Here is a 26,712-nt window from a genome sequence, read left to right on the forward strand (position 1 = left end):
AAGGGGCTGCAGCCGCACACTTCTGCACTACTCCTCCCTCTTAATTGTGCTTCTCCATGCTTGGCACAGTAATTCCTTTTGCTGGATGGTGACTCATGCTGGAAGCAAAGAAAGAGAAATCTTGGCATTGTCTCACTAATTTTGTTTGGTAGAGCTGTTTTCTCTAATGTAGCAGTTCCGAATTACCCTATTATGCATCTGCTTCTCCACCTGGGCTCAGGAGCAAGGCCTGGTTCAGCACCTTGGATGACATAATTTTTCCTAATGCTGCTAAGTGCCTCAGAACACACTGCAAAGAAGGGGATGGTGATGGATGGCGCTACAGTGCAACCCAAGTTGCTTTACTTTGGAAGGGCCGGAGAAGGGCCTAGGACTTTCTGTGCAGTGTCAGGTAGGATAAGTTGAGCGGTGGAAAGATTACCTGCTGGGTTACAGGAAAGACTGTAATATCGTGCCATCACAGCCCTTCCAGGCACTGGGGGCAGGGGGCTGGGCTTGACTCTGTTTTAACAATAATTTCTAGGAACACTGAAACAAAAGGCATTTGTATAAAAATAAAAATATATGTCCACACATACACATAAACTAGTTTTTCTTTTCACTGTACAAATGATTGGTATATGTCTCAGATGTTTAACAGGTCCTCTAATGCCCTAAGTCCTTTTATGAGACAAAGCCAGGGAACAGACTCAGTTTCTACTGATTCAAAAACTCACCCATGTGCTTTATGAAGAGGCTCCTCCCTGCCCTGCAGAGGAATGTTATTTTAAAGTATGAGAATGTTACTTTTGGCAGCACCTTCCAGGGTTCCTATAGTGTCCCTGTCCTTGGGTCTCTGAAAGGTGATGTTGACAGAGGACATGCTTTCCCTCACCGCAGTTCACCTTGCTGAGTGTCATTTGGGGATTCTGTCTGTCATGTGTCATTTCAGAATATGGCAATATTTGTCATTAACATATCCCAGCCGTACTATTTGAGGAAATATATACAGTTGTACATATCTTTTGTGTAAAACCATCATTTCTGCATCTGCATGGCAATGTGTATTCAAACAACGTGACTGGGGTGGGGAAATGGCTTAGCAGTTAAGAGCACTGGTCACTATTTCAGAGGATCAGGTTTGGTTCCTAGCACCCACGATGACGACTAACAATCATGCATAACTCTAATTATAGTGGATCTGAATCCTTCTTCTGACCTCTCAGGGCATTGCATGGCACAGATGCAGTTACATACATACAGGCAATACACTCATACACATAAAATAAAAATAATTTTAAAAATGCGCCAATTAATAATAACAATGAAAGGACAAAATTCACCCTACAGTCTGGACACATGCCAGAATATTTTACTTTCTTGGTATGTATTACTGTATTTTAGTCTTTTAAGCAATTAGTGAATTTTTTTGTTATTTTCACAATTTTGAAAATTAAAGCCCAAGACGAAAGTTAAATAACTCATCCCTGAGGTGACACAGTGAGTATATATGACTCAAACAAGATTGATTGCTGGGTCTCCTGTGAATAGAGCTGCCATTCCTGACTAGCGTGTTTACAGCCACACAGTACGCTCTGTTCTTGGTCCCTTACACAAGTCTAGATGCTCACTTCCCCCCATATGAAGTTCAGAGGAGGAAACACGTTGCTAAAGGGAGGGTAATGAAAATGTATCTGGAACATTCTGTGTGTTTCAACTCTTCTGTCAACGGCAACCTCTCAACCTCTACTGTGATAGCACAGTTCCAGTGCGTCTCTCATGATGCTACAGATCATCACTAAAACTACCCTGCACCGAACTGTACGTTTTAATTATTTTCAAGCTAAACTTGCCTTAATGAGAAACTCAGTGTAGAGTTTTCTGTGATTAAGCTCTCTCTGGTTTGTGAATGTGTGTGTGTGGGGGGGCACACATACCTGTGCTACCGCATGTGTACGAAGGTTCGGTCCATCTGCTTTCTGTTGTTATTGTCTGTTTTCCTTCATTCATTTGCCTGTTTTCTTCAGGTAGAAACTTCCACTGGCCTGGAACTTGTCAAGTAGCCTAGGCTGGCTGCTTGATGAGCCCAGGAGTTCTCCTGTCTCCTCCCTCACCTCACAGGGATTATCATCCAACTGCCCACCACCATGCCCAGCTTTTTAAAAGTGGATTCCGAGGCTCTGTGGTGGAAGCACTTTACTGAACGAGCTATTTGCCTGTCCTTCCTAGAACCAATTCAATATTTACGATAAAATGAGGCAGATGGGTGGTATTCATCAGACTCTAGAAAATGGCACATTGTCAGCCAGAGTAACTCTGGATTCATCACTGAACTCACACTTTATGTTTGCTTCAATCACGGCCCCCATCATGCAGACCAAAAATCAGATCACTGGAATTTTTATAGCAAATGGAATTTCCCTCACACAGCTGGTGGGAAAGATACAGTCTCTAGCTTTATTTTCTACCTTGGAAAGACTCAGCTTAAGTTCCAGGCATCACATCCTGTGTTGAGAAGTTGAATATGTATTTTATTTTATAAAATGTCACAATGACACAACTTGTTGTTAGGGAGGGAATGGTATGTAGAAAAAAAAAACCTGGTGTTAGTCATGAAGACTGGTTTGGAGATTGCTTTTGGATACTGGGAGTCTGCTTTATGGTTTACAATGTGCACTCACCCTCCCTAGGTACAGGTACTGTCCTTTTTACAGTGTTTGTGATCATCAGCCTTTGTGCTTGATGTATAAAATGTAGAGAATAATAAGACCAACAGTAGAGACTTGCTACTCTCACTAAATGATTTAAGTATTACAGAATTGGGGGTTGAAAGATGGCTCAGCAGTTAAGAGCTCTGGCTGTCCTAACAGAGAGCCCAGATTTGAGTCTCAGCATGCAGGGGGCAGCTAACAACCATCTGCAGCTCCAGTTCTAGGGGATCAGATGCCCTCTTCTGACCTCCATGGGCATTGTATGACACAGGTACACTTACTAACATGGAGACAATATACTCATACACATTAAAAAAATAAATAAAATATTTGAAAATATACATGTACAAATTTTTAAATAATGATTCCTGTGTAGTAAGCAGTATTTACTATTGTTTAAACCATGCAAACATTTACTATCATGTTCAACTAGATTTCTGGTCTTAGAAAAGATAATTAGCCTCCTTTCCCCATTTAGAAATGGGACCTTCTTAAGATTTGATTGGCTTGTCCTCAGAATGAAATGTAGCAAGTATGTAGTGGTTTCAAAATGGTAAAGGAGCAATGAATATTAAGTATTCTGATGAAATATTAGAGTACCATGACCCAAATATGTTTCATATACTGTGAGTTAAACAGAGATGATTAATTGAGTAGACTGAGGAGGCAGACTCTCATGAAGAATATAGGTGTGTCTGTGTGTGTTGTGTGTGTGTAGCATTACAAGATTCACAAACTGACTTCTTTTTTATTTTATGTGCATGTGTGTATTGCCTGTATGTAGGTAAGTGCACCTGTGTCACACAATGCCCACAGAAGACAGAAGAGGCTGTCCGATCACCTGGAACTGGAGTTACGGACAGTTGTCAGCTGCCATGTGGGTGTTGGGATTTGAATCTGGGTCTTCTGCAAGAACACTCAGTGTTTTTAACCTCTGAGCCATCTCTGCAGCCCCCACAAACTGATTTTGAATAGTCTACAACACCAAATTTTTATGAATAACTTGGGATGCCACTATTTTGCAATCTATATAGTTAGAATGCTTAAAATATGATCTTTAAAACAGAAAAACGGCTGCACTATGGACATAGAATCCTGTTCATCGAAGTTGTTTATTCATTCATTTATTTATTTTATTATTCCTAGAAAACTAATGTGTAAGTGTACTGGCCTCTGGATAAAAGGAGCTATTGTGATTTCTGAATAAATATTTAAGTACTGTCACATTTATATCAAATCTCATTTTATCTCTTGCCAGTGATCTGAGAAATTGTGTGACATAAACCAGAAGAGCATCACCATGAACACTGACCACTAATCTATAAACCAAAAGTGATATATCATGCCAGGTTTTGTGTGTGTGTCAGTGTGGATGAGACCTGAAAATGCATACCTTCTTTATGATTAAAGATTTTTGAATAATCTTCAGATAGATTCCATAATATAACCCATTTCCAAAATTGTAATTTTTATGAAATAACATTGAATTACATTTTTAAATTTTCTTATATAATCATATTGAAGGTGAAGTCTACCTGAGATTTTATAGCACAGAGCATTTTTAGAGTGAGTCCTTCTTAAAGATTTAGAAATGATAATTTTATATTAAGCAAATATTCAGTTTGTTAAACTGAAATAAACTTGTGTTAGAGTTGGTTTTACTGAGATACTGTATTATTTGTTTTATTTACAGTTGGTGACCAACTGTTATTTACAATGTTATTTACAAAAAGTCTGTAGCCCATTTCCATTTGACTTCTTTTTCAGTGAATAAGATAGAATTCCATGTCAGGTATTTTGAATTCACTCCAGTTATTAATCGAATTCTAAAAGTTAGGTTTCAGGCTGCTTTTGTCTAAAACTCTACCTTGTTGTATACACCCTAAAGAAAAAAAAACCTTAGTTCATTAAACAATCACACTGTAATATATTTGGAACTGATTCTATTATGAAAATTACAGTAATAATCATGTGAGAGTTTAATAGATATATGTGTAGGTTGATTCATGCTTGGGCATGGAGAGCTTAGAAGGGCAACTCAGGAAGGCTAGCATTAGGGAACAGGGTAGATGCAGAGATTCACATTATTTTTGGATATAAATAATTTGAAGAAAATATGAAAAACAGTAAATATTAATATGTGAGTAATCCCACATAACTCCATTAAATCAAGAGACCGACCGTGGATCATGTGTGGGTAGGCTAGTAATCTACATGTATTAGATAGCTGGAGATGGGAATTTAAGGAAAGTAACCTTAACTCATGCTCTCTCTCATGATTTCAAAGGTTCTGTGGAAGAGCCCAGAGGAAAGGATAATCATTAAGACTCCTAATATTGAAGAGCTAGATGAGATATTATAAATAATCCGGCCCAACCTATAGTACAAAGAAATTCAATCTCAGAGAATTTGCATAACTACAGAAATTATTTGCTACCAAGTGAACATTGAACCTTTAATCTCTTGACATATAGTTGAAATTTTTTTTATTAGTCTGTGCTAGCTTCTAGCTACAGATCAGAAGTCAGAACATAATCACATGGCACCAGGGGCCCAATTTTTTTTTAACATACATGGTAGGAAGTAGAACTGAATTCTAAGTCAAGGAGCTACCTGTCAAAAGTACTTTACAGAACCTTGTGTCTGGTTTAAACAGGTTCCAGATTCTGGGGAAGGGCAAACCTAAAAGGTGTGGATATATTGGCTTGCCACAAAGGTTAAATAAATACAGGGCTGAGATCCAGAAAGACCATTAGATGAAAGTCTGTAAAATTCATAGATGAGAAAAGACATAAATCAGAGTCTGCTTTTCCAAGCCCCTACCAATCCCTTTTGGCTTCCAATCATTTTGCTGTGTACTTAGTTCTAAGTAGCGGTGTGACGGTTATAGATATGAAAAGTGCATTTGTGGCATGTCATGTTTTGTCTCTGACAACAGACTGAGAACTCAGACTCTGCCCAGGAGAGTAGAAGCCATTCTACAGGGTCTTCCTGTGTCATCAGTTTGAATTCAGACTTAACACTCTGTTTTGGTGTCAGATGATTTATGACATAGGTTTCTTTTTAATTATTTTTATAAAGACTTCGATTTCTTTGTGGCAATTCCATACACACTTCATATTGTCTCCATCGTCTCACACGCCTCTTCCCGGCTTTTCTTTTCCCCCATTCCCATACCTTTCCCCACACTGTTCCCTTGATGCCACTATTCACCTTTCAACTTTAATACACCCTGGGTTCTATTGCCTTTGCCATCATTCTCCATTAAAACCTCTCTTTCTTGCTTCATAGATCCCTTCCAGTCCCATGGACTTCCATTTAGAATCAACTAGATATGCATATTTAACAGTTAGAGGATAGGGTCCATGTATGAATGAAGACAGAACATTTAATAGTTAACTTTCTGACCCAAGGTTCCATTTATTAGTATAATGTTTTCCAGCCCCATATATTTTCTTGTAAATGTCATAATTTCATTTTTCTTTACAGATAAATTATAGGAAGAAGGTGAAGTTTGTAACTGGGGTTTGTACAACACATCCATGTATATATTTCTGATAGGTAATTCTAAATATGATGCACCTTTATGATATGTAAAGACTGAAAAATAATGGGATGCTCCCATGTATGACTGTTAAGTGAAACCGTAATCATTTTGCAAATGATATTTTTATTGATCAAATGACAGTCACAGAAGTTGCAGCAGGCTGAATGGCATCTGCAGTCTCTGTGCTGTGTCCCTTTTATGAAGTCAATTCAAAGCAGCTACAAATGTATTATTTCATGAATACATTGGGTGTCAGGACTGTATATACTAGTTACTTGACTGAAGTATTTGAAAATACCTAGTCCACATCTGTACCTGATTGCAGTAATGACAGACTCTGATTTAAATTTAAAGAAACTAATAATTCTATTTAATATTTACACGTTTAATTAGGATATAAGCAATCCACCCTCCCTTTTTAAACCAAGGTATAAAACCTTGCACCAAATTTTTATGATGTTACAAGAGAGCTGGGAAAAGCCATTGGTCAATTTTGGTAACAGAATCTTGGAGAGTAATTGAAAAGCATAAAGCTTAGATGCATCTGGTATCCAGACAGAGAAGTGGGGTGAATACTGACCCATCCACATAGCTCTGACACCTCATTATTTAAACTCTCGACTTTGATTTTCAAAGACCAACTCAGTTTTTTATCAGTTACAATAAAAAGACTGAAGTACAGTTTGACTGATCTTTTTTTTTTTTGCACTTTTTATTGAAGCTTTGTGATTATCACACAATGTAGTTTGATGTCATTTAGATTTTCACCCCCTCAGCACCAGCCATCAGTTGTCAAAAGTTCCTTAGTTTGGGTTGGGATTTCTTAGGCATTTACCCGTGTCTGTGCTTGGATTTTGTCTGGTTGGAACGTACATAGGACGTGTGCATGTTGTCACCATGGATGGCTGTGAGGTCATATGAATAAATGGTCCGCTTTTGGGAAGACTCTGTTTCCTTGTGGTCACCCACCCCCTTTGGCTCTTACAGTCTTTCTGTCGTCTCTTCTGCCGTGATCCCTGAGCCTTGGGAGGCAGAAGTATGAAATGGGTGACCTGTTCAGGAGTAAGTACTCTGGAGGCGGAAGTATGAAATGGGTGACCTGTTCAGGAGTAAGTACTCTGGAGCCTCTTCTTCTCCATATTGTGAGTTTTTGTGCTAAACACCACCTGCTGTATAAGGAAACTTCTCTGGTGAGAGTTTAGAGATCATTCATCCTCCACGTACATAGGACGTGTTCATGTTGTCACCATGGATGGCTGTGAGGTCATATGAATAAATGGTCCGCTCTTGGGAAGACTCTGTTACCTTGTGGTCATCCACCCCCTTTGGCTCTTACAGTCTTTCTGTCGTCTCTTCTGCCATGATCCCTGAGCCTTGGGAGGCAGAAGTATGAAATAGGTGACCTGTTCAGGAGTAAGTACTCTGGAGCCTCTTCTTCTCCATATTGTGAGTTTTTGTGCTAAACACCACCTGCTGTATAAGGAAACTTCTCTGGTGAGAGTTTAGAGATCATTCATCCTCCCTAGAGTGGAAGTATGAAATGGGTGACCTGTTCAGGAGTAAGTACTCTGGAGCCTCTTCTTCTCCACACATTGACATATTGTGAGTTTCTGTGCTAAACACCACCTGCTGCATAAGGAAACTTCTCTGGTGAGAGTTTAGAGATCATTCATCCTCCCTAGAGTCAGGATGAAGCAGCAGCAGGTAACTAACAGCAAATGAATGGCCATAGCTATGAGTGAAGTGAGAAGTTGTTACAAAAACTGGGTCTTCACAAGTAGAACAAGGTGGGTCTGTCTGCTTTGGAGCACAGATTTTAGGTATATTATTTAAGACAAATAGTATTCAAGGAAGAAAATGCAGCCAGATTTTTGAAGTGGTGAGAATGTGGAAGATCAGCTGGAAAACTGGCTATGCCTTCCCCATCTGTGCAATTATGGACTGGGAGAGATGATGGCTTTCCACAGGATTGCCTTTGCTTCCACTTAGCAAAACTTACTGCAAAGACAAAAATTATCATAAGAAGTTCAGATTATGACGGAAGTTCCAAAGTGTCATGATGGCATTAATTCTGAGCTTTCTGCATTCCCCTTTATGATTATATGTTGCTTGCTATTGGATATTCACTTATATTTTGAATATAGATTCAGTAACTCAAATTGGTATATCTTTAGACCACTGTTTCTTAAGATGCAAAGCAAACAGTTGCTTTCTACAACTTGTAAAAGAGATTCTTTCCTGAAACCACCCAGCATACTTGACCTTCCCGAAATGATCAGGCTAGGGTGATGTGGAACTTCTGAAGACCAGTCAGTTTTATGGGGTAACAAGCAACTATGATCTATCCTGGGGGCTGAGTTAGTTGCTGAAGGAATAATGCAAAAAATCACTTATCAGTGTAGAGTGGACAAATGGCTGTGGAGTGCTCAATTAACAGTGTCTGTCACAGAAGATGTTTAAGGTGAACCAAGCAAGCTGAATGTTTAGTACTGTGCTAAACAGAGGCAGGCGAACCTATGTGAGTTCAAGGCCAGCCTGGTCTACATAGTGAATTCCAAGCCAGCCAGGACTGCAGGGGACCCTGTCTCAAAGAAGACCAAATACTACTTCTTTTAATAATAATAATAATAATAATAATAATAATAATAATAATAATAATAAGGCTCCACCGGAACTGGGGTGTAAGGCAGGTTGGTGCACGCGGCCGCGGAAGTTTGCTGGGAAGCCGGAGTGATGCTGCTCTTCTGTCTGAAGAATATCTATTATTTTTATCATTGTAAGGTTTTTATCCTAAGGTACATAGTCACACACAGAGCACATTTCTTATAAACAGGCCGATCTCTGTATATACTGTTCTACTATGTTGGGCTTCTGGTTCGGCTAAGTAAGAATCTAGATATAAATACTCTTTCGCATTTCACTCCAGAAAGTGTATCAGAACGCAAGTGAATGAAAGGATACAATTAGATGAGTAATCTTTAAGACAGATTAATTGATGTAGAAGAAGTAGACCACTTTCCAATTTCTGTATTTGAACTCTTATTATTTCCATGAAATTATGCCCCTCGTGACACAGATCATATATAATTGGAATGTACCTGCGTGTCAGGACCCGTGGGTTAAAAGCTTTGACAAGAGGATACCCTTCGTTCCTTGTGACTGCTGTTGTGTTATCTTTACATTTGTACATGTCTTGGACCTATGAATATTCAAGCTAAATGGTGACTATAAAAGGGAAGAAAAACTCTGAGCATTTGTAGTGAGATGCACCACACAAAACTCAGTCTTTTATCACATATGACCTCAGGTGGGAGTCCCCTGATGTACAGATTTGTCCACAAATCTAAGCAGTTTTTAATCAATAAAGTCCATCTTTCTTGTGAAAACATGCACGATAGGAGATTACACAGTCACATTAGGCACATGTTTCTGAAGGAGAAGAGATGTTAGAGATTGACGATCAGAGGAACCGAGAGACTATGTCACATAAGGAAGAGTTCGTGGTGCAGGGATCTTTTAAATTGTGCAGGGAGGAAGACTTCCAAAGGAAACAGGGAGAGCATCTCATTTGTTGCCACATATTTAGAGGTAGAAAAAAAAAAGAATAGTTTGGGAGTTCTCAGCAGGAGCTAAATAGTCACAACAAAAAAGAGATTTTTACCAGCTTATAAAGCATTTCTTTGTGTTGAGAAAATGCCCACCAGAGTGGTAGAGCATGCAGGATTTTGGTACCATACACATGTGATTTTACTATGTAGTACCTTCGTTTAACTTTAGCAAAATGACTGGAATTCTCTTATAGTTCTCAGGTTCCTTATCTGATAAGTAGGAAAATAATTCGTACCTCACAGAGTTCTTACTGTGATGATCTGTCAACCTACGGAAAAACCTGAAGCCTATGGCCTTGACCCAATGTAGGAGCTATTACTGGAAACTTTTCCTACTTTATTCTTAAGTGTTCTATCATGACCACTGGGGAAAGAGTGCTACTTTTCTCCTGTGAGATGGCTCAGTGGGTAAAGGTGCTTGCCACCAAGCTTGGCAACCTGGGTTCTAACCCTAGGAACCACCTAGGAAAAGAAGAGAACTGACTCCTAGAAATTGTCCTCTGACCTCCAGTCCCTGTGCAATGCAAACTTGCGGTAGCACACATGCACACGCCACACACACACACAGACACACACACACCACACATACACATACCACACACACACACACCACACACACACACACAATAAATAAATAAATACACTAAATAATAAAATAAATAACAAAAAACTAATTAAAATGTAATAAAAATTTAAGACAAGGCTACTGTTCCCAACACCTTGGTGACCACCGAAGACAGTGTCACAACCCACACTGCTTATTTCTTCGTCACACTTAAGACAGTCCTAAAATGTCAGTATATTAGGTGTATACTTTACACATGAGAAAACTCAGGCAAGGAGAAAAAGACTGCCTAGATTTCCCCAGCCCATCCCTCCAGGGCCCATTCTGAATCTCTCAACCCTACTTCTGCCCTCTTCTCTTACAAAGGCCTACACTATACATGCCCAGTCACCCAATTCACCCTATGGGCTATCTTCTTTGAATTAACACAAAGAGGAAGATCACACTGATTAAAAGCCACAAGTGGTTTCGTGTGTCTGTGGCTTGGGGATTAGTTCAGACTCCCACTGCTGCTGTGGGATTGGAGCCTGCTGCCAGAAAAGTTTCTCATTTTCTAAGCATCTGGGGGAGCAACAACCAGCTGCTCTGAAATGTGTTTGAACTCCATCCCTCCAACGAGGAGACAGCTGTGCTCATCTATATGAAGACGCAGGAAGATTGTTTTGTCTTATAAGACACTCTAGGCAAGGCAAGCTGAATGAGATGTCTGATTTGGAAAGAAACTCAATAAAGGAATAGAACTTTTTAGTTTTTCTCTACTGTGAACAATTCCCAACCCCTGATCTTTTCACAGATTAAAAAAAAAGTGTCTGAAATAAATAGATGACAATGATCTGAAGACGCTTTAATTGTTTGCCTCAAGGTGCACTGACTTTTACCTGACATACCCCATGCCTCATGTCTCAGATAACAGCTCTATCTCCTCTGGCTTCTCTGGGAATCGTTTCCAAAGCTTCATTGTTTGTTTGGCTTTGCCCTCTTCTTCCAGGGTTTTGGATAAAGCCATAATGGTAGTAATTAATGGCCCTGTTGCTTGTCCTAGATTTCAACAGCTGATTGAGTTCCTATAAGTAAGCCGGGCAGACTAGAGTGGAGGGATAGCTACGGCAGCCCACAGGTATTCAGCCAAATGGGACTATGGGACTTCAAAAAGATGCAGAAGAACCCAGAGAATTGGCCCCTTTCATAGAGGGTTTGTTGTTGCAACTCTGTAAAGCTCATATATTCAATATGGTTCTTATTTTATAAACATTGTGAAGTTTACTTTTCAATTCAGTCATAGTTAGCAGTGATATAGTGTGTGGGGTCATGTTAAACTGTGGTAAAATCTTCAGGACTCTGAAATGTTAGATCATAAAGGAAGTTTTAAATGTGAAACAAAGAATTTCATGTGTATTTAAAAAGAACTGAGAAGGTAGCATTTTTAGTCATAAAAATGCATTCTGTACATAAGTGTGCATAAAGGACACACATATATAAACAATATATATTTGATAAATAATGTTGTAATATTTATGTACCTAAAATTACCAGAATGGATCTGGGATATCATCAATATGTCTGACTGAATCTTGAGGATCATATCATATAACTATATAAAGAGTTCAGAGTCAATGAAGCCTATCTCCTCTGTTACTGTCTCTGACTCTGTCTCTGTCCCGATCTCCCTGTCCCTGTCTCTCTGCACCAGTAATGAAGGTAACAAAGGTAACTACTTGATACTATATAAACAGGTTTTGATTGAAAAGTACACAGAGATGACTTCTTTCTAAAGTCAGTACTGTAATAAGTGAACTGTAAAAGTACACACAACAGGATTTTAGGGATGAAATGATGACATATTGGAAGGATACTGGACTGCTGAGATGGCTTAGTAGGTAAAGGCGCTTGCCACCAAACTTTACCACCTGAGTTTGATTACTAGGACCTACATAATTAAAGGAGGGAACCGACACCCCTGACTTCCACATGTATATTGTTGAATGCAAATGCACACAGATATACTCACACAAACACACACATGCTATATATATATATATATATATATATATAAATTCTTTAAAAGAAGAAAATGCATGCTCATCCAGAAATCCAGTTTTGATGGTTGTGGTTACTTTAACTCCAAGAGTATTTCTTTATTCAAGATGTTTTACATACTGATTTTCAGAAAGGATTAACTGACAGGAGGCAACTGCAGACTGTTGATGATTGCCTTCTACTTTGGGTACCATGATTTGCTTGGTTTCCCCACTGTCTCCTCAGCCCCGGGAGCTCCAACAGTTCACACTGATGGTGCTGTGATGATTATTCATCATTAATTTCACTTCAAAGTTGCTCCACTCTGTATGAGCAGGTTCCTAGGCCAGATTCCATTTTTTTATACATTTGGAATAGATCTTGTTTCCCTGACTATAATCTGAGTACCACACACGCCCACTTCAAGATGTGTGGCAAGCAGAGGGAGCCTCACTGCTTCCAAATGTGCATACAGTGTGTGCATATACTGTGTAATAGATGACGGGAAGAGTCATGCACCTACAGCCTCACCTATGTGTGAAGACATGGTCTAGTGTGCCTGTAATAGCAGTGGTGGCTGAAATCACTTTCCTAACTCTTCCTAAATGTTTGTCGCATTTGCCATGTCATCTTAGACAGCTAGAGAAGCTGGCAAATCCAAACAAATAACACTAAAATAAATTATTAAATCCTAATTACACTGGGGGAAAGAAACCACTCATAATAGATGACGTAACTGATTCCTTCCCAAATAGCATTTCCAGCATCTGTCAGATTTAGATGCGAATGTATGTTTTGTTTTACAAAAGTCATTTTGTTCTTGGAATAAGATACACTTCTCATTTACAGATATTTATTTACAGTTTTAAGAAAGCTGCTAATCTCAAGTTGAGAATTTGTGACTGTCAGAGAGACATAGCTTCCAAACACACTTCTGCTACAGGTTGCAAGTGTAAATGATGAGAAAAATCATTAGATCAATGACTTTTTTATAAATAAATAATTTATTGAGAATTTCATCCATGCATATAAGGTGTTTTGATCAAATCCATGCCCATTCCCTCTCCTCCAACTCCTCCCATATCTCCCCCATCCTTTTTTCTGATAACTTCATGTACTCTTTCTTCTTTGATTATTTATTTTTATGGGGCTTTTGGCTGCTCTAACTTTCCCCCTTTGAAGAGGTAACCCTAAAATCTTTTAAGGATTCGATATAAGCTCCCAAATATATCCGACATTTTTGGCCTTTGGAACAGAGTATGTTGCTAAGAGGCCCAAGGACATTTGGACTTTTAGCCAAGAAACTGGCTACTGTTCTTTAGGGTTTCTAACCCTAACTGCCTAGCCAATTCCTACCTCCTGTTCTTATCACACCATCCTCTGAAGGGGTTACCCAAATTGCCAATAGGGAATGGGGAAGCAGACCATTCTGGCTTCTTCCATGCTGAAGTGGGATGCAGGGTGAGGCAATTGGAGTACCCCTTCAGTGGGTCTAACTAAAAGACTCCCAAATTGCATAACTCTTATCTCTAAGGGGAGAAGAAAGTCCTTGAATTGTGAACAATGACTTTTTATCTTATTGCCAGTTGCTAGAAACTTCCTGGTGAAGCTTTGATTTGGAATATCTGGGGAGTATTGATAGTTTCATGGGCATATACAAGAGAATAATTGGAAGCCTGTGTGTCAAGGAAAATAGTTTGTTTAGAATCTCTGCATGTATAGCTCTACAACTTCCATAAATAATATTTAATGGATTTCTATGCTAAATACATTGTACAGACCACGTGAAGTGATTGAAGAAGGTGAATAATAAGCACTCTCTCTATTTATGCTGATTTCATTGTCTTGTATAAACTGAATGTTTCAGGAGATAAAATAACCATTTGGAAAATAAAAAGTAGGACTCTCATACCCAGTTTATGTATCATATCATTCTTCCCTGAGGAAGTGATTTTAGAGAGATACTAAATGTAGAAGTAAGACAGAATATTCTAGAAACAGAGACACACATACCATTAATTTTGTTTTGACAGCAATTGGAAGAAATTTAAATTGAAAAGCATTTTTGGCAAAATGGTGCTTGAAGAAGTGAATATCTCAAAATATGTTCTGTACATCACATCATTTATTAAGGAAAATAACAATTTGAACACAACTTTAAACACAAATCTGGAACCTCAGATATTTTCAAGAAAACAAAAGAAATTTTTGGTAAACTATTGGTAACCAGATATTTTGGAGAGGTCACAAAAAGCATAAAAATATACCTTAGCATTCATGTGAGTAAATGACCAGCTGTCTGGAAGATGCTGTTTCCTGTCAGAAAGCTATTCATTTACACATATTAACTCACAGCAATGATGAGAGCATGCACAGGTCCTATGCAAGTGAAATCAGACAAAAAGAATTCCAGCATAGACATGGGAAAGTGGGAAAGAAATCCCAACACAACCTAAGAAATGTTTGACAATCAATGGCTGCTGGGAGGGGGAGAGACAGTATCTTCTCCTGGCATGGGACTTTTCGTGGGTCCAGTGGATGGACCCACACTGAAGGACATTAGAACACCGCAGGGACAGAAATCAGACTCTATAGGCTGTAATATATATATATATGGTCATGAAATTGTGCAGGGGGCAGTGGGGGGAAGGTGTGGAGATAGGAGTTGATCTAAAGGCCCTCAAACTACAGTGTATGAAAATGGAAATTTTCAAAAATTCAATAGAAAATGCAAATTTTTACCATAAAAATCATAACTTAGATTCATTAAGTTAAAAATAACTGTGCTTTTGGCAACACTTTGTGAATCAGTGGTCTCAGAGCTTTTTATGAGACAGAGATATGAAAGTGAAAATCAAAATTACAGACTGTGATAAAATATTTATAACTCATCCATCTTATACAGAATTTCCATCCAGAACATACGAAGAACAGTTAAACTGAATAAACATAACCTATCAGTAAAACAGGTATTTAGCCAACCTTTCATCAAGGAAGATGTGATGATCACTAAGTACTTAAGACATCCTTAGCATCAGGAGCCAACAGGAAAAAGCTACTTTGTATCACAGCGACTGATCATGGCACAGTCACTAGAATTTCTAAAACTTAAAAGAGTTTCAAATCACCACATCTGGATGAAGATGCAGAGCGATTGTAAAGGTCACATATTGCTGGTGGAATCAGAAATGGCAAAACAAAATTAGTCAGCTCTTCAGTAGTTTCTTATAAAGGTAAATACCTGGTTACTGTAAAACTTAATTTGACTTCTAGGCAATTACCCAAGACAAATTGAAGTATATGCCATGAATTGGCCGCACAAGAACAACACAGCAACTTTATTCAGAAAACTAAGAGACTCCATGTCAGTCAACAAGCTGATGGATTCAAAATTTAGGTGTATGGACAAAATATACTTTCCAGTAATAAATAAAAAGATTATTGGTACATATTGCACATGAGTGAAACTTTCTTATATAATTCTAGGCAAAGAAATTAATATTACATGCCAGAGAATTGTATTTATATGCAAGTGCACAAAAGGTACATCTGATTGTTTTGATAAATAGCATATCCATTGCAGTCCAATATCTGGGATAGGACGAGCTTATCTGAAACACTCAGAAAAGGTAGCTAATGTGCAGAACACTGATAAAGAATATATAATTTTCCCCATGTACCTTGCATAGCTTATTTATCAACTGTTGGGCCACAAAATAGCTTTCACAGATGTTAAAAATTTTTATTTAGTCTGTTTCCTGATCACATGCTAATTTTAGTTAGAAATTAATGATCTAGGAAATCCTAAGTAAATTTCAAAAGTGAACTTCTTCTAATGCATTAACTAACTATGAAACCAAACTTACAGTCAGATTGTTGGAATATAGTCAAGAGATCTTCTGTGAGACATAGTGACTATAGTGAGATGCAGTATATCATGATCTTGACGAATAGCAGGAGTGCCAAGCCTAAGTGTTCTTACAATAAAATAACCATGTGAGGGCTTCATATATGAATCAGCTAGATTTGACTGTTCATAATGTAGATGTACTTCAAGATATGATGAATATCTATGCACAGTATCTGTCGGACTGAAATAAAATAAGGTTTTGGAGACAAAGTTTTACTCTGTAGTCTTGAGTCTCTTAGAACTCAGTATATAGACCAGACTGGCTTAAACTGAGAGATCCACCTGCCTCTGCTTCCCCAGTTCCCAAATGAAAGGTGTGTACCACAATACCCAGCCCATAAATAATAAATTTGAAAGAAAATAATTCCAAATGGAAGTTTTAATAACCTCCTCAGTGATTTAAGAGTACTAACTGTGCTTGTAGAGGACCTGTTTACAGTTCCCAACACCCAAATGGCAGCTAACAACCATCCATAACTTTAGTTCCTGGGGATCCAAAGCTTTCTTCTGACCTCTTGGAATTGAACTTTGGTCCTTTGGAAGAGCATAACATGCTCTTAATGACTGAGTCATTTCTCCAGCCATAAGCCTGATCTTTACTTGTAAGGCATATAAACATGAGAATATGCTTTGTTTATCAATATAGTGAAGTGTCTATTAAAATCCAATATAATAGATCTGTTATATTTCTACATGCCTGCCTATAACATAGAAAATGCAGATGAATTGTGTTACTTATAACCCTCATGTATTGTTGCTATCAACACACACACACACACACACACACACATATATATGTATATATATAGAGAGAGAGAGAGAGAGAGAGAGAGAGATACTCCATGTAATTCCAACTGGCATGAAACTTGCCATGTAAAGGAGACTGGCCTGGATCTCAGAGATCCACCTGACTTTACTTCCTGTGTGTTGGGATTAAAATTGTATGCCATGACGCCTGACCAATCTATATTTTTTATAATTTTCCATGTCAAATTCCAGAGCTTCTCTGAGTAGCTATCAGAACTGACATCATGTTTGTGCTTATTACCTTCTAAGGTGATATGAGATGTTCGGGGGCTAGAGTATTTGCCTCAGGAAAAAAAAAAATATAGTTCTGAAAACAGTCTCAGAAAAACTAATTATGTGGCTGATTAGGGTGTCAGGATTATAGTATTTATACCAGAATATTTTAATGATATTAATGATTAAGTAAACAAGTCTTAGGCACTTTTTCATCCTGGAAACTATAAGTCAATTTTGATAGTTCTAAAATCTTAATCATTTGCTTGATACCCAAATTTTAAATTGGTTAGACAGGGAGACAGAGAAGATTTTAAATGTCTAAATGCAGCCATTTCTTAACCTTTTGGCTGTGTTCAAGGATACATTTTTAAATGTAAGTCTGAATCTAGATGTCTTCGTATGCCTTTATTCTAATCAGAGTGCATTTATGGAACAGGAGTCCAGTTGGAGTGGCAGAGGGTAATGGGAGGATGGATCCAATGTAAGTACTAGATTTAAAATGGATACAGTGTTGCAGCAAAGTCACTCTTTTTTATAAGGGGTATGTGCTTAAAACAATCAGTGAATGCTATTTAACAATACATTCCTACAGGGAGACCTTGTTTCAAAAAGACCAAAAAAATATTCCTTTGAAATTATTATAGGATAGACATTTAAAACAATCATCTTACAAAAATAAATGTCCTAGAATGTGAAAAGCCCTTCTTGTTTTTCCTACCAGTATGCATTACAAAAATAACTCAATTTCCTTAAAAGCAGAATTATTGAGTACTCAGTTTTATCATCTGAGAAGTTATAAACAATTTTTACAAGTTTGTAGTTATTCAATATCTGAAAATAATCACAGTGGAAATGACATATTCCTGAAATGGTGGGTTTATGAAATGAGGGCGGGTTTACAAAATGAGTCAAAACACTGTGAATCAGAACAACTTGGTTCAAATCTCACCTCTAATATTTAAGAACTATGTCCTCTAGAGCAGCGTAGAAAGCCTCCTAGCTCCATTGTTACCTGCTCTATCAGATGACTATAATAATAGTTTTGCTTCATAGACTTCCTCTGAGTTAATTAATTATTATAAACTATTATCATGCCCAGAACCAAAGTCCACACGTGTGTCTCTCAAATATTGCTTTTGTTCACCTCTGTTGAGGGCCTCTGAGTCCCAGCAAACACGGGGACTCACAAAAATGTCTTGGGTTAGCCTAAGCAGTTTGCCTAAATGGCTGTTGGAAAAGCAGTACATCTTTCCAAGCAGCTTGGACTTTCTCTCAGCAGCAGCCACAGCAGAAGTGACTGGAATAGAAGTTCACACTAGCTCTGGGAAACTTTGCTTTCCCCAGGTGACAGAGCAGATGCAAGAAATGAGATCTGCATCAGTTAATTGCAGTTCACTTCAGCCCAGAGTTCTCGTACAAACTGTATATCTGATAAAGGTCTTGCATCGAGAGTTTGGATTATGGAAGCAGTGTTCTATGAGTAAAGTACATCCTGGTGCTTTGACATGTAGGTAAAAAATTGTGAAATCAAAGGAAGTATCTGGCATATCTTTCTGAAATTACCTTTTGGCTGTCAGTAATTACAACAGACTTTCGAGAAGGGTTTTCTAGCAGACATTCCAAATTAACACACTGAATTGTCAAAGAGCTATGTCTTAGGTAATTAGTGTTAGTTTATGTAAAAAGATCCAGATATTCTGTACACATTAGTTACAGGAACAATAAGTTAGCAATTAAGAGGAAGAAGATACATTGTATTAAGTTAAGCCTCTTCTTTTATAAAGGGCTACTGGCATGTTTCAAGCAGAAACAAGCCTGTAATCTGGAAATATTTTAAAGATATGTCATATTTGTAATGTGGTTTAATTGAAATCATATTTGACATACCACAAAGCATGGAAGAGATACTACAATAAACTTTTTAAGATTTATTTTATTATGTTATTTGTATGTATGTAGTTTTACATGGATATGTTCACAAGAGTACAGATGCCAACAGAGTCCAGAGGCATCAGATTCCCTGGAGTTGGCATTACAAGCAGTTCTGAGCAGCCCAGTGTAGGTGTTGGTGACTGAATTTAGGTTGTCTGCAAGAACAGTGTACATTCTCTCCACAGAGACATCTCTCCAGCCCCTATAATAAAGTCAAGTTGCATATAGATAATAATATTAACTAGGATTCTATGTAGTTGGGTCTTATGTGGGTCTTATTTGGATGGTTTTCAATATACAACTTCACAATCATGGTATTTATTAAATGATCATTTATTCATCTAGATCATTTAAAAAATAGAATCTAACAATATGTTTGTGCTCTGAAAATACTGAGCAGTTTATAGTGATTCTGAAGGACTATAGTTGTTTTGGAAACCACATCATCATTCTGAGGATAAGCACAGGTCACTAGGATCAGAAGGAGGTTATACTCCCTTTGAGTGTGGTAAGCAGGAGATATTAACTCAATTTTTAAAAAGACTTAGGCTTAGATTTCAGTTCTATTGAAAAGCGATTTAAAATCTCATTTCACTTTCTGGAATGACGGGAGGAAAGCTGTGTATATTTATGTGCATGCAAATATTTACATATGATCATGAGGCATAGGGAAGAAGTAAAGTAGCAATTTGTGCCTTGATCTGTTTTCAATCAAACTCAGAAGGGAGTGTTAGCAGACATCAGGTAAAAAACAGTCTCCTCCGTGTCAAACACTTCAGGTTAGATTTGCCAGTAGAATTTGCAGTTAATGAAAGTTATATGTAATGGAGGTTCCGTGGGCTTGAGTTTTAAAGTCTGGTTGACTTGCTCACTCAGGATTTCGGGTTTAATCAATATCCTTGTCTTGTACATGTGAAATTCAAGAGATTTCATTTAGTGAGCACAGACCCTGAAGCTGTGCATTATTTCATTGAATTTGCCTTTGTCTTTCTAAAGAGGGTTCTACAGAATACTTCCCTTAAAGAATTTCTAATGAAATTAGACCAGAATAAAAAGGATCTGTAATAATTCTTGCAGCATTGCTCTGTGTGGACTTGTTCTTCATGAGTAGACCACAGATGCTGTCTGGGCATTGAAAAAAGTTCTATCATTGTCGGAGCTTGGATTTTCCCATTGCTTCTGATTTAGCTAATAGCTCGGGCTTATGCGTTGTATGTGTGTTCTTAATGCATAGACCTCAGAGTGCTTCAAATGTCTTAATTTTCCTAATAAAATAACAGTGTTCTCTGAGCAATTGTCCTAATCTGCTGTCTGCAAAACCAGTTCTCGTGCTCTCTTAGGGGGTAATTTGTCCTGTGGATTTTCTGAGTCATGTGGAAAAGATTTTTCTACAAATATTGAGGACATTAAAAGTCCTAGAATTTGTCGTGGGCCAGGAGAAGTGATCAAAAAGAGCATAGGCTGGGGTTTACTGATTGAGGAAGGGAGACAAACCAGTTTCCAGGTCCTGGAGCCTGGGATGAACTTCAACTTCCTTCCTAGTCTGCTGGAATCTTATAGACACCACTCATATGAATGGTTTTCAATATACAACACAATCACAGAAAGTATTTATTAAATGATCACTTATTCATCTAGATTAAAAAAAATAGAATATACCAATATGTTTGGGCTCCGAAAGTACTGAGCAGTTTATAGTGATTCTGAAGGACTGTAGTTGTTTTAGAAACCACATCATCATTCTGAGGATAAGCATGGGTCATTAGGATAAGAAGGAGGTTATGAAGGAATCAAAAGGAGAGGAAACCAGTGCCATCCACACATAATGGAATGCCAAAGGGAAGGCAAGAGAATAGAATTCAGCGTGGGGAGTTCAAAGCCACTGATGCAAACCTGAGTCACAGGTGGTCCCTCTGGCTCGCTTTTGTGAAAGAATCAATGGTACTTCAGAATTCTGAGCAAACTTCCAGCGCTTCATGTTCGAAGGATGCCATTGCTCACTACCTAAAGTACTTTTTCACCTCTCAGGAAAAGTTGCTTCTTCCTCTGCTGGGTTTAGAAAGAACTGTCCACATGTTTCTTGACTCTGGGAGGCTTTTACTAAAAACTGTTATTTATGAAAAGGAAGATTTTAGTTTGCAGTCTATTGGTCACTTGACAAGCAAGCATACTATTGTGTTCAAAACTTCATGTCTTTACAAGTCATGTAAGATTCAGAAGCTTCAAAACATCTTCCAAGATCCCAGGTGCTTGCTGGCCAGTCTGTCTAGCCAATCAACGAGCTCCAACTTCAGTGGGAACTATCTCAAAATAAAAGGTGGAGGAAGTCACCAGATGTCAACCTACATCCACATGTACAACTGCACACACACAGGTACACGTGCACACATGCACACACAGGCACCACACATATACACACTAAAATACATTTGTTTCATAAAATCATGTTTGGTATTTATTAAACATTTGACATTCCCATCTCATGTGCACATTTCACATTTCTGACTTTAATGAGTAAACAAACTTACTGATAATGTAGTTTCTGAATTTTACAGCTATTCAAATTAGATAGATGATAGATAAGATAGATGATAGGTAGATGATAGATAGATGATAGATAGATGGTTGATAGAATAGGTAGATAGGTAGATAGATAGATAGATAGATAGATAGATAGATAGATAGATAGATGTGTGTGTAGGTGTGTTATTTTTCAATGATCTCAGATTGGCATAAAATGGAGCTAATTAAATTTTCTTTCCAGGAATCAGCCAGCCAGACCACTGCCCCAGGCACAGAACCTCAGCTCCATCCTCCTTTTCACTCATTTATTCTGTATGTGAAATGAATCTCCTCCAACACGAAGGTAGAGCACTAGGTCAGGCAGCTGCTGATGGCTTTTAGTAACTGTGCAGAGTCAGTGTTTGAGCCTCAGCCCTGACAGTTCCTATCACAGATGGGTGACAGTGGAGGCACGTCTTCCCACTCGAGTTGGCTGTGGATGACAATCTGCCAAACTGAAATAATTGAAAAGGCATCAGGTCTGTAAAAATGAATTGACTTGGCTTAGCGCTAAAGTATTTTGAAAAATTCTGGAGAAGCCACTCCATTTCTCCCTGAGATTGTTTATATGAACAACGAAGAGAATGCAGTAAACAGGATCATCTGAAAACAGTTCATTTTTAGTAATTTCAAGAGTATATCTGTGTCATTAATCAATTTACCAGGCTCTGTCGGTAACAAAGGAAGTAATAGCAACAAAGACTGCAGGCACTCTACTGGTTTCCTCCTATGTCTTACTCTACCTCTAATATTTTTTTCTGATTTAATTAATTTAATCAAATTACTAAATCATTTTCCCAGGTTATCAAAAGGGGACCTGGAATTTAAACTCATTTGTCTTTGACTTTGAACCCTCTCTCCATCGTATATTCACAGACTCCATATTAGAATAAAGATTTCAGTGCTAGAAAAGAGACCTGTTGAAGTGGTTTTCTGTTTTGTTGCTGTTGTGGTGATTGTTATTGTTTTGGGGGGTTGAGACAGGGTCTTCTTGTAGCACCCGCTGGCCTGGAACTCTGTATGAATCAGGCTGGCCTCAATCTCACAGAGACCCACCTCCCTCTGCCTCCCAAGAACTAGGTTGAAAGGCATGCACCACCAAGTCAGGCAAGTGTAATTACTTAAGAAATATTCAAGAAAAAGGGCTGATATCTCAACCTCTTCTCTCTCTCTCTCTCTCTCTCTCTCTCTCTCTCTCTCTCTCTCTCTCTCTCATCTTAAACCATTCTTCCTAAGGAGGAAAAGTTTTCTCTTCCATTCTTATATAGCGGTTTATATAGTTTATATATAACATCGATTCAATGCAGACAGTCCTATCTAACAGAAACTATTCAGTATTAGTCTTTGGAAATAGGGAAAAAACATTACAAAGAAGCCAGTGACCCTATACTATATTATATTGATTTGCATACTGAAGTATTTATGTGCTTTCACTCTAAACAAAGAGAAAGAAATGAATCCTTCCAGGATACCACATTAAAAATGAAACATTGATGTATTTATTAGTAGGTAAATTTTAAAAAATAACAGGTAGAATGATTTAGATAATTATCTGAAGTTAAATTAAAAAATTAGCTCATCCGTATCTAGGGTAAAAGCAAATTATCATTTTTAGTTTCTGTATCTTCAAGATTACATTCCTGATTGCATATTTGAACTTTCTTCTTTCTTTCCCATAGTTGGACAGTGTCACCTCCCTCATCCAAGCGGCCAAAAATTTAATGAATGCTGTAGTGCAAACAGTGAAAATGTCCTACATTGCTTCCACCAAGATCATCCGAATTCAGAATCCTACAGGACCCCGGCACCCAGTAGTCATGTGGAGAATGAAGGCCCCAGCCAAAAAGCCCTTGATTAAAAGAGAGAAACCCGGAGAAACATGTGCAGCTGTCAGACGAGGCTCAGCAAAGAAGAAGATACACCCGGTGCAAGTCATGAGCGAATTTAGAGGAAGACAAGTTTACTGAGCCCCGAGCCTACGTTTGTGCCAATGTTCCAAACTCCTGGCTAACCACCCTGCTTTGTTTCACAGTTGATTAGCTCTGTACTTTCACCAACTTTCAGAGTTTAACTCACAAATAACATGGAACACTGGGATTAAGCCAATGTGAACAACATGTATTTGGGATTATGTCATTGTCACCTGTGTGGAGGCAGCACTGAATAGCTCATGGGCAGGTAGTACTGAGGGACTAAACTCTCAGGTGTTATTCAACCTGACCCATCACAGGGACTACCCTACATTCTTTGCAAAATGAACCCGAGACATGAAGTGAGAGCTATTTACCTGGAATAGTCTGAATGTGCTCACTCTTTTCTTTGTGGGTAAAGACACTCCCAAGAGCTTTTCACTTGCATTTCATTGGAAACAAAAGTTTATCAGGTTTTTTCCCAGATAGTCTGTAATTTCTTTAACTGACCTAACCTGATACCTAACCTGCCAGAAATGTGCAATTCTTGACATAAGAGTTTTCAATCCCTCAGTATCTCTACCCACTATTAATTGTTTAGTCTACTCTAATCAAATGAGAGTGAGTGATAAAGTTACTTAAGTAGAGTTTAAAAGTCGGACTTGTTACTAACAAAATGCTTTCTTGATACCATAAGGCTGCAGTGACTTTGGATGTAAGGTAGATACTGTTTGGGTCCATTGTGTTTGGAATGTCTGCACTCTGGAGTGCTGGGTTTATCACAGTACATACAAGAGTTATCATCTGCTGGAGAAATTGTTCTTGTTGGTCGATCTGTTTATTTTACTTGGATTGAAACTAAGGCCTTGTACATGCTAGGCAAGTGACCTACGATTGAGCTAAATCCCTAGCCTTCCTGTTAGAGAAATGACGCATTGAGTTGTCTCAAAGTAAGTCTATGATGATGGAGGTGAAAGGAAATATATCTGCATGTCTTTCAAGATCTCTTTATATCTGTTTTGTAATTGTAATTAGAAGGTAAGGCCATTGAAAAGTCCTTTGTCACGGAGTGAAGTATACCACCAAACTGTGAAGGAAGCTAATGTGGGTGAGGCAGGAGTGATTTTAATAACTATCCCTTAAATAAGCCACGGGAGTCATTTTACATGACCAACAGCTGTTCATCCACACTTGAGTGTTTCTCTCTCTCTCTCTCTCTCTCTCTCTCTCTCTCTCTCTCTCGCTCATGCTCTCTCTCACACTACCTTTGTGTAAGTGGTCTTGGAGGAGTTAAGTTTCAGTTTCACTTTGTCACACCCAGGATTGGTTGACATTAATTCCCTCTTAAATTGGATCAGAATACTGTTTCTTATAGTACAATGATGTTCGTGAAGAGTTGTTTTAACACTTTTCTATTAGTAGAATAAGATTTCTCCGTGTAACAGCAGTTAATGTCAGGAAGACCATTTACACATGAAGCAGAAGAAGTATGCAGGTTGAAAGTGTGGCGTGTTGACTATCTTGAACATACAGGTGAAAACAGGATCTAGCAGGTCACTTTAACCATGAGGGAAATAATAATTCTCTTTTAATTCAATGAATTATTTCATTCTTCCAAAGCGCTGTGCTGCCTGGCTTTTGCGTAAAACCTCCTAGGAACTGAAGGAAATTCACTCATTTCTCCTCTCTGTCTTACCCTAGGGACTTGCCCACAACAATTATCCTGGGCAAAGTGTACACATATGAAGAGATGCAGTGAAGGGAACTTGGCCTTCATATGATGCTGTCTTTCGGAGGCATCTCAGCATCTGAGGCACATAGGGGGCAGCTGCTGTTGGAACTCTCCCAGGATATTCCATTCTCCATGTGGAGCAATTCTAGCATAGCCCTCTCCCAGATTGATAATTTGTTGAAAAATGATTTTTCTTTAAAATATCCAACACTGCCCCATCTGTATATCCTAGTTCCTACAAGCAAGAACACAAGAATCCTGAGTCTTATTTGAAAAATCCGCTGTGTATTTGGCATTATATTATCCTTCCACATATTGGAATTCATCATGCAGTGTTGGAAGACAAAAGAACAGAAACAAAATTAAATGATGCTACTACCAAACACCCTTGATTCTTTATCCTTTAAAAAAGAAATTTTTTACCCAAAATAATATGCAACCAAGGCATTTTCTTTACCGTAGGTAGATTGGTAGCTAAATTCAAAGCAAACAACTATAATTAAAACAAGCTTTGACTTGGCAAATATCCCGGAAATAAATTTTCTGTAGCAATCAAAGGTGTAATAAAAGCAAGACACATAAAGCTGACAGGGACATCTGTCCATCTCAGGAAATTCTTACTGTACGCAGCGGTCTGAAATTTAATTGGACTCAAACAATGAACAATACAATGTGACTGTAGAAAGGGAAATTAGAAGTAAAAATACTGACAATTATTATGTCTTATCAATAAGCATAATTCTATGGACATACTCATAGCTAGGCTTTTCTTCTGCATGGAAGAAGAAATTTCTTAACAGGAGTGATAATTTGGTGGCCCAGGATGCCATCATAGGGATTGGTGACCCCTCAGATGATACATTGTTCAGTTCTGCGAATGAGACCTTGCCTGAGATTTATTATGTTCATTTATAGAAAATATCACTTGAGAGAAGTTTTATACAACCTGCAAGGATACAGCCATCCCCACTTAACCACTTGCATCACCACCAAATGTTACAGTAGATTCAGAATGACAAAGAAAATACCCATTCCATCATAATTAATGTAACATTCTTTCTATCTTCCTGGAAAACCCAGAAATTTTTCATCAAACATGAAATGTAATAAATATACATCTATTTTATTTATTAAACAAAAACTAGTAGATTAAAATGCTTCTTTGTAAAGAAGCTTCTGAATAGTTTTTGACTGAGCTAAGAAAAAAGAGGAAAACA

The 26,712-nt window shown here is 38.1% G+C and overlaps 1 protein-coding gene across 1 annotated transcript in view; it reads left to right on the plus strand.

The window, feature by feature from the left end:
• The window catches only part of Ctnna3 (catenin alpha 3), a 1,668,564-nt gene extending 1,642,084 nt beyond the window's left edge, over positions 1–26,480 (plus strand). Inside the window, exon 18 of the mRNA XM_008835377.2 lies at positions 23,533–26,480. Within this exon, the coding sequence (XP_008833599.1) occupies positions 23,533–23,820 (288 nt within the window). The 3' untranslated portion in view covers positions 23,821–26,480. The remainder of the gene's footprint in view (positions 1–23,532) is intronic.
• The last annotated feature ends 232 nt before the right edge of the window (positions 26,481–26,712 follow it).

Source organism: Nannospalax galili, unplaced genomic scaffold (assembly GCF_000622305.1).
Source record: "Nannospalax galili isolate Female #2095 unplaced genomic scaffold, S.galili_v1.0 scaffold116, whole genome shotgun sequence".
NCBI classification, from domain to species: domain Eukaryota; kingdom Metazoa; phylum Chordata; class Mammalia; order Rodentia; family Spalacidae; genus Nannospalax; species Nannospalax galili.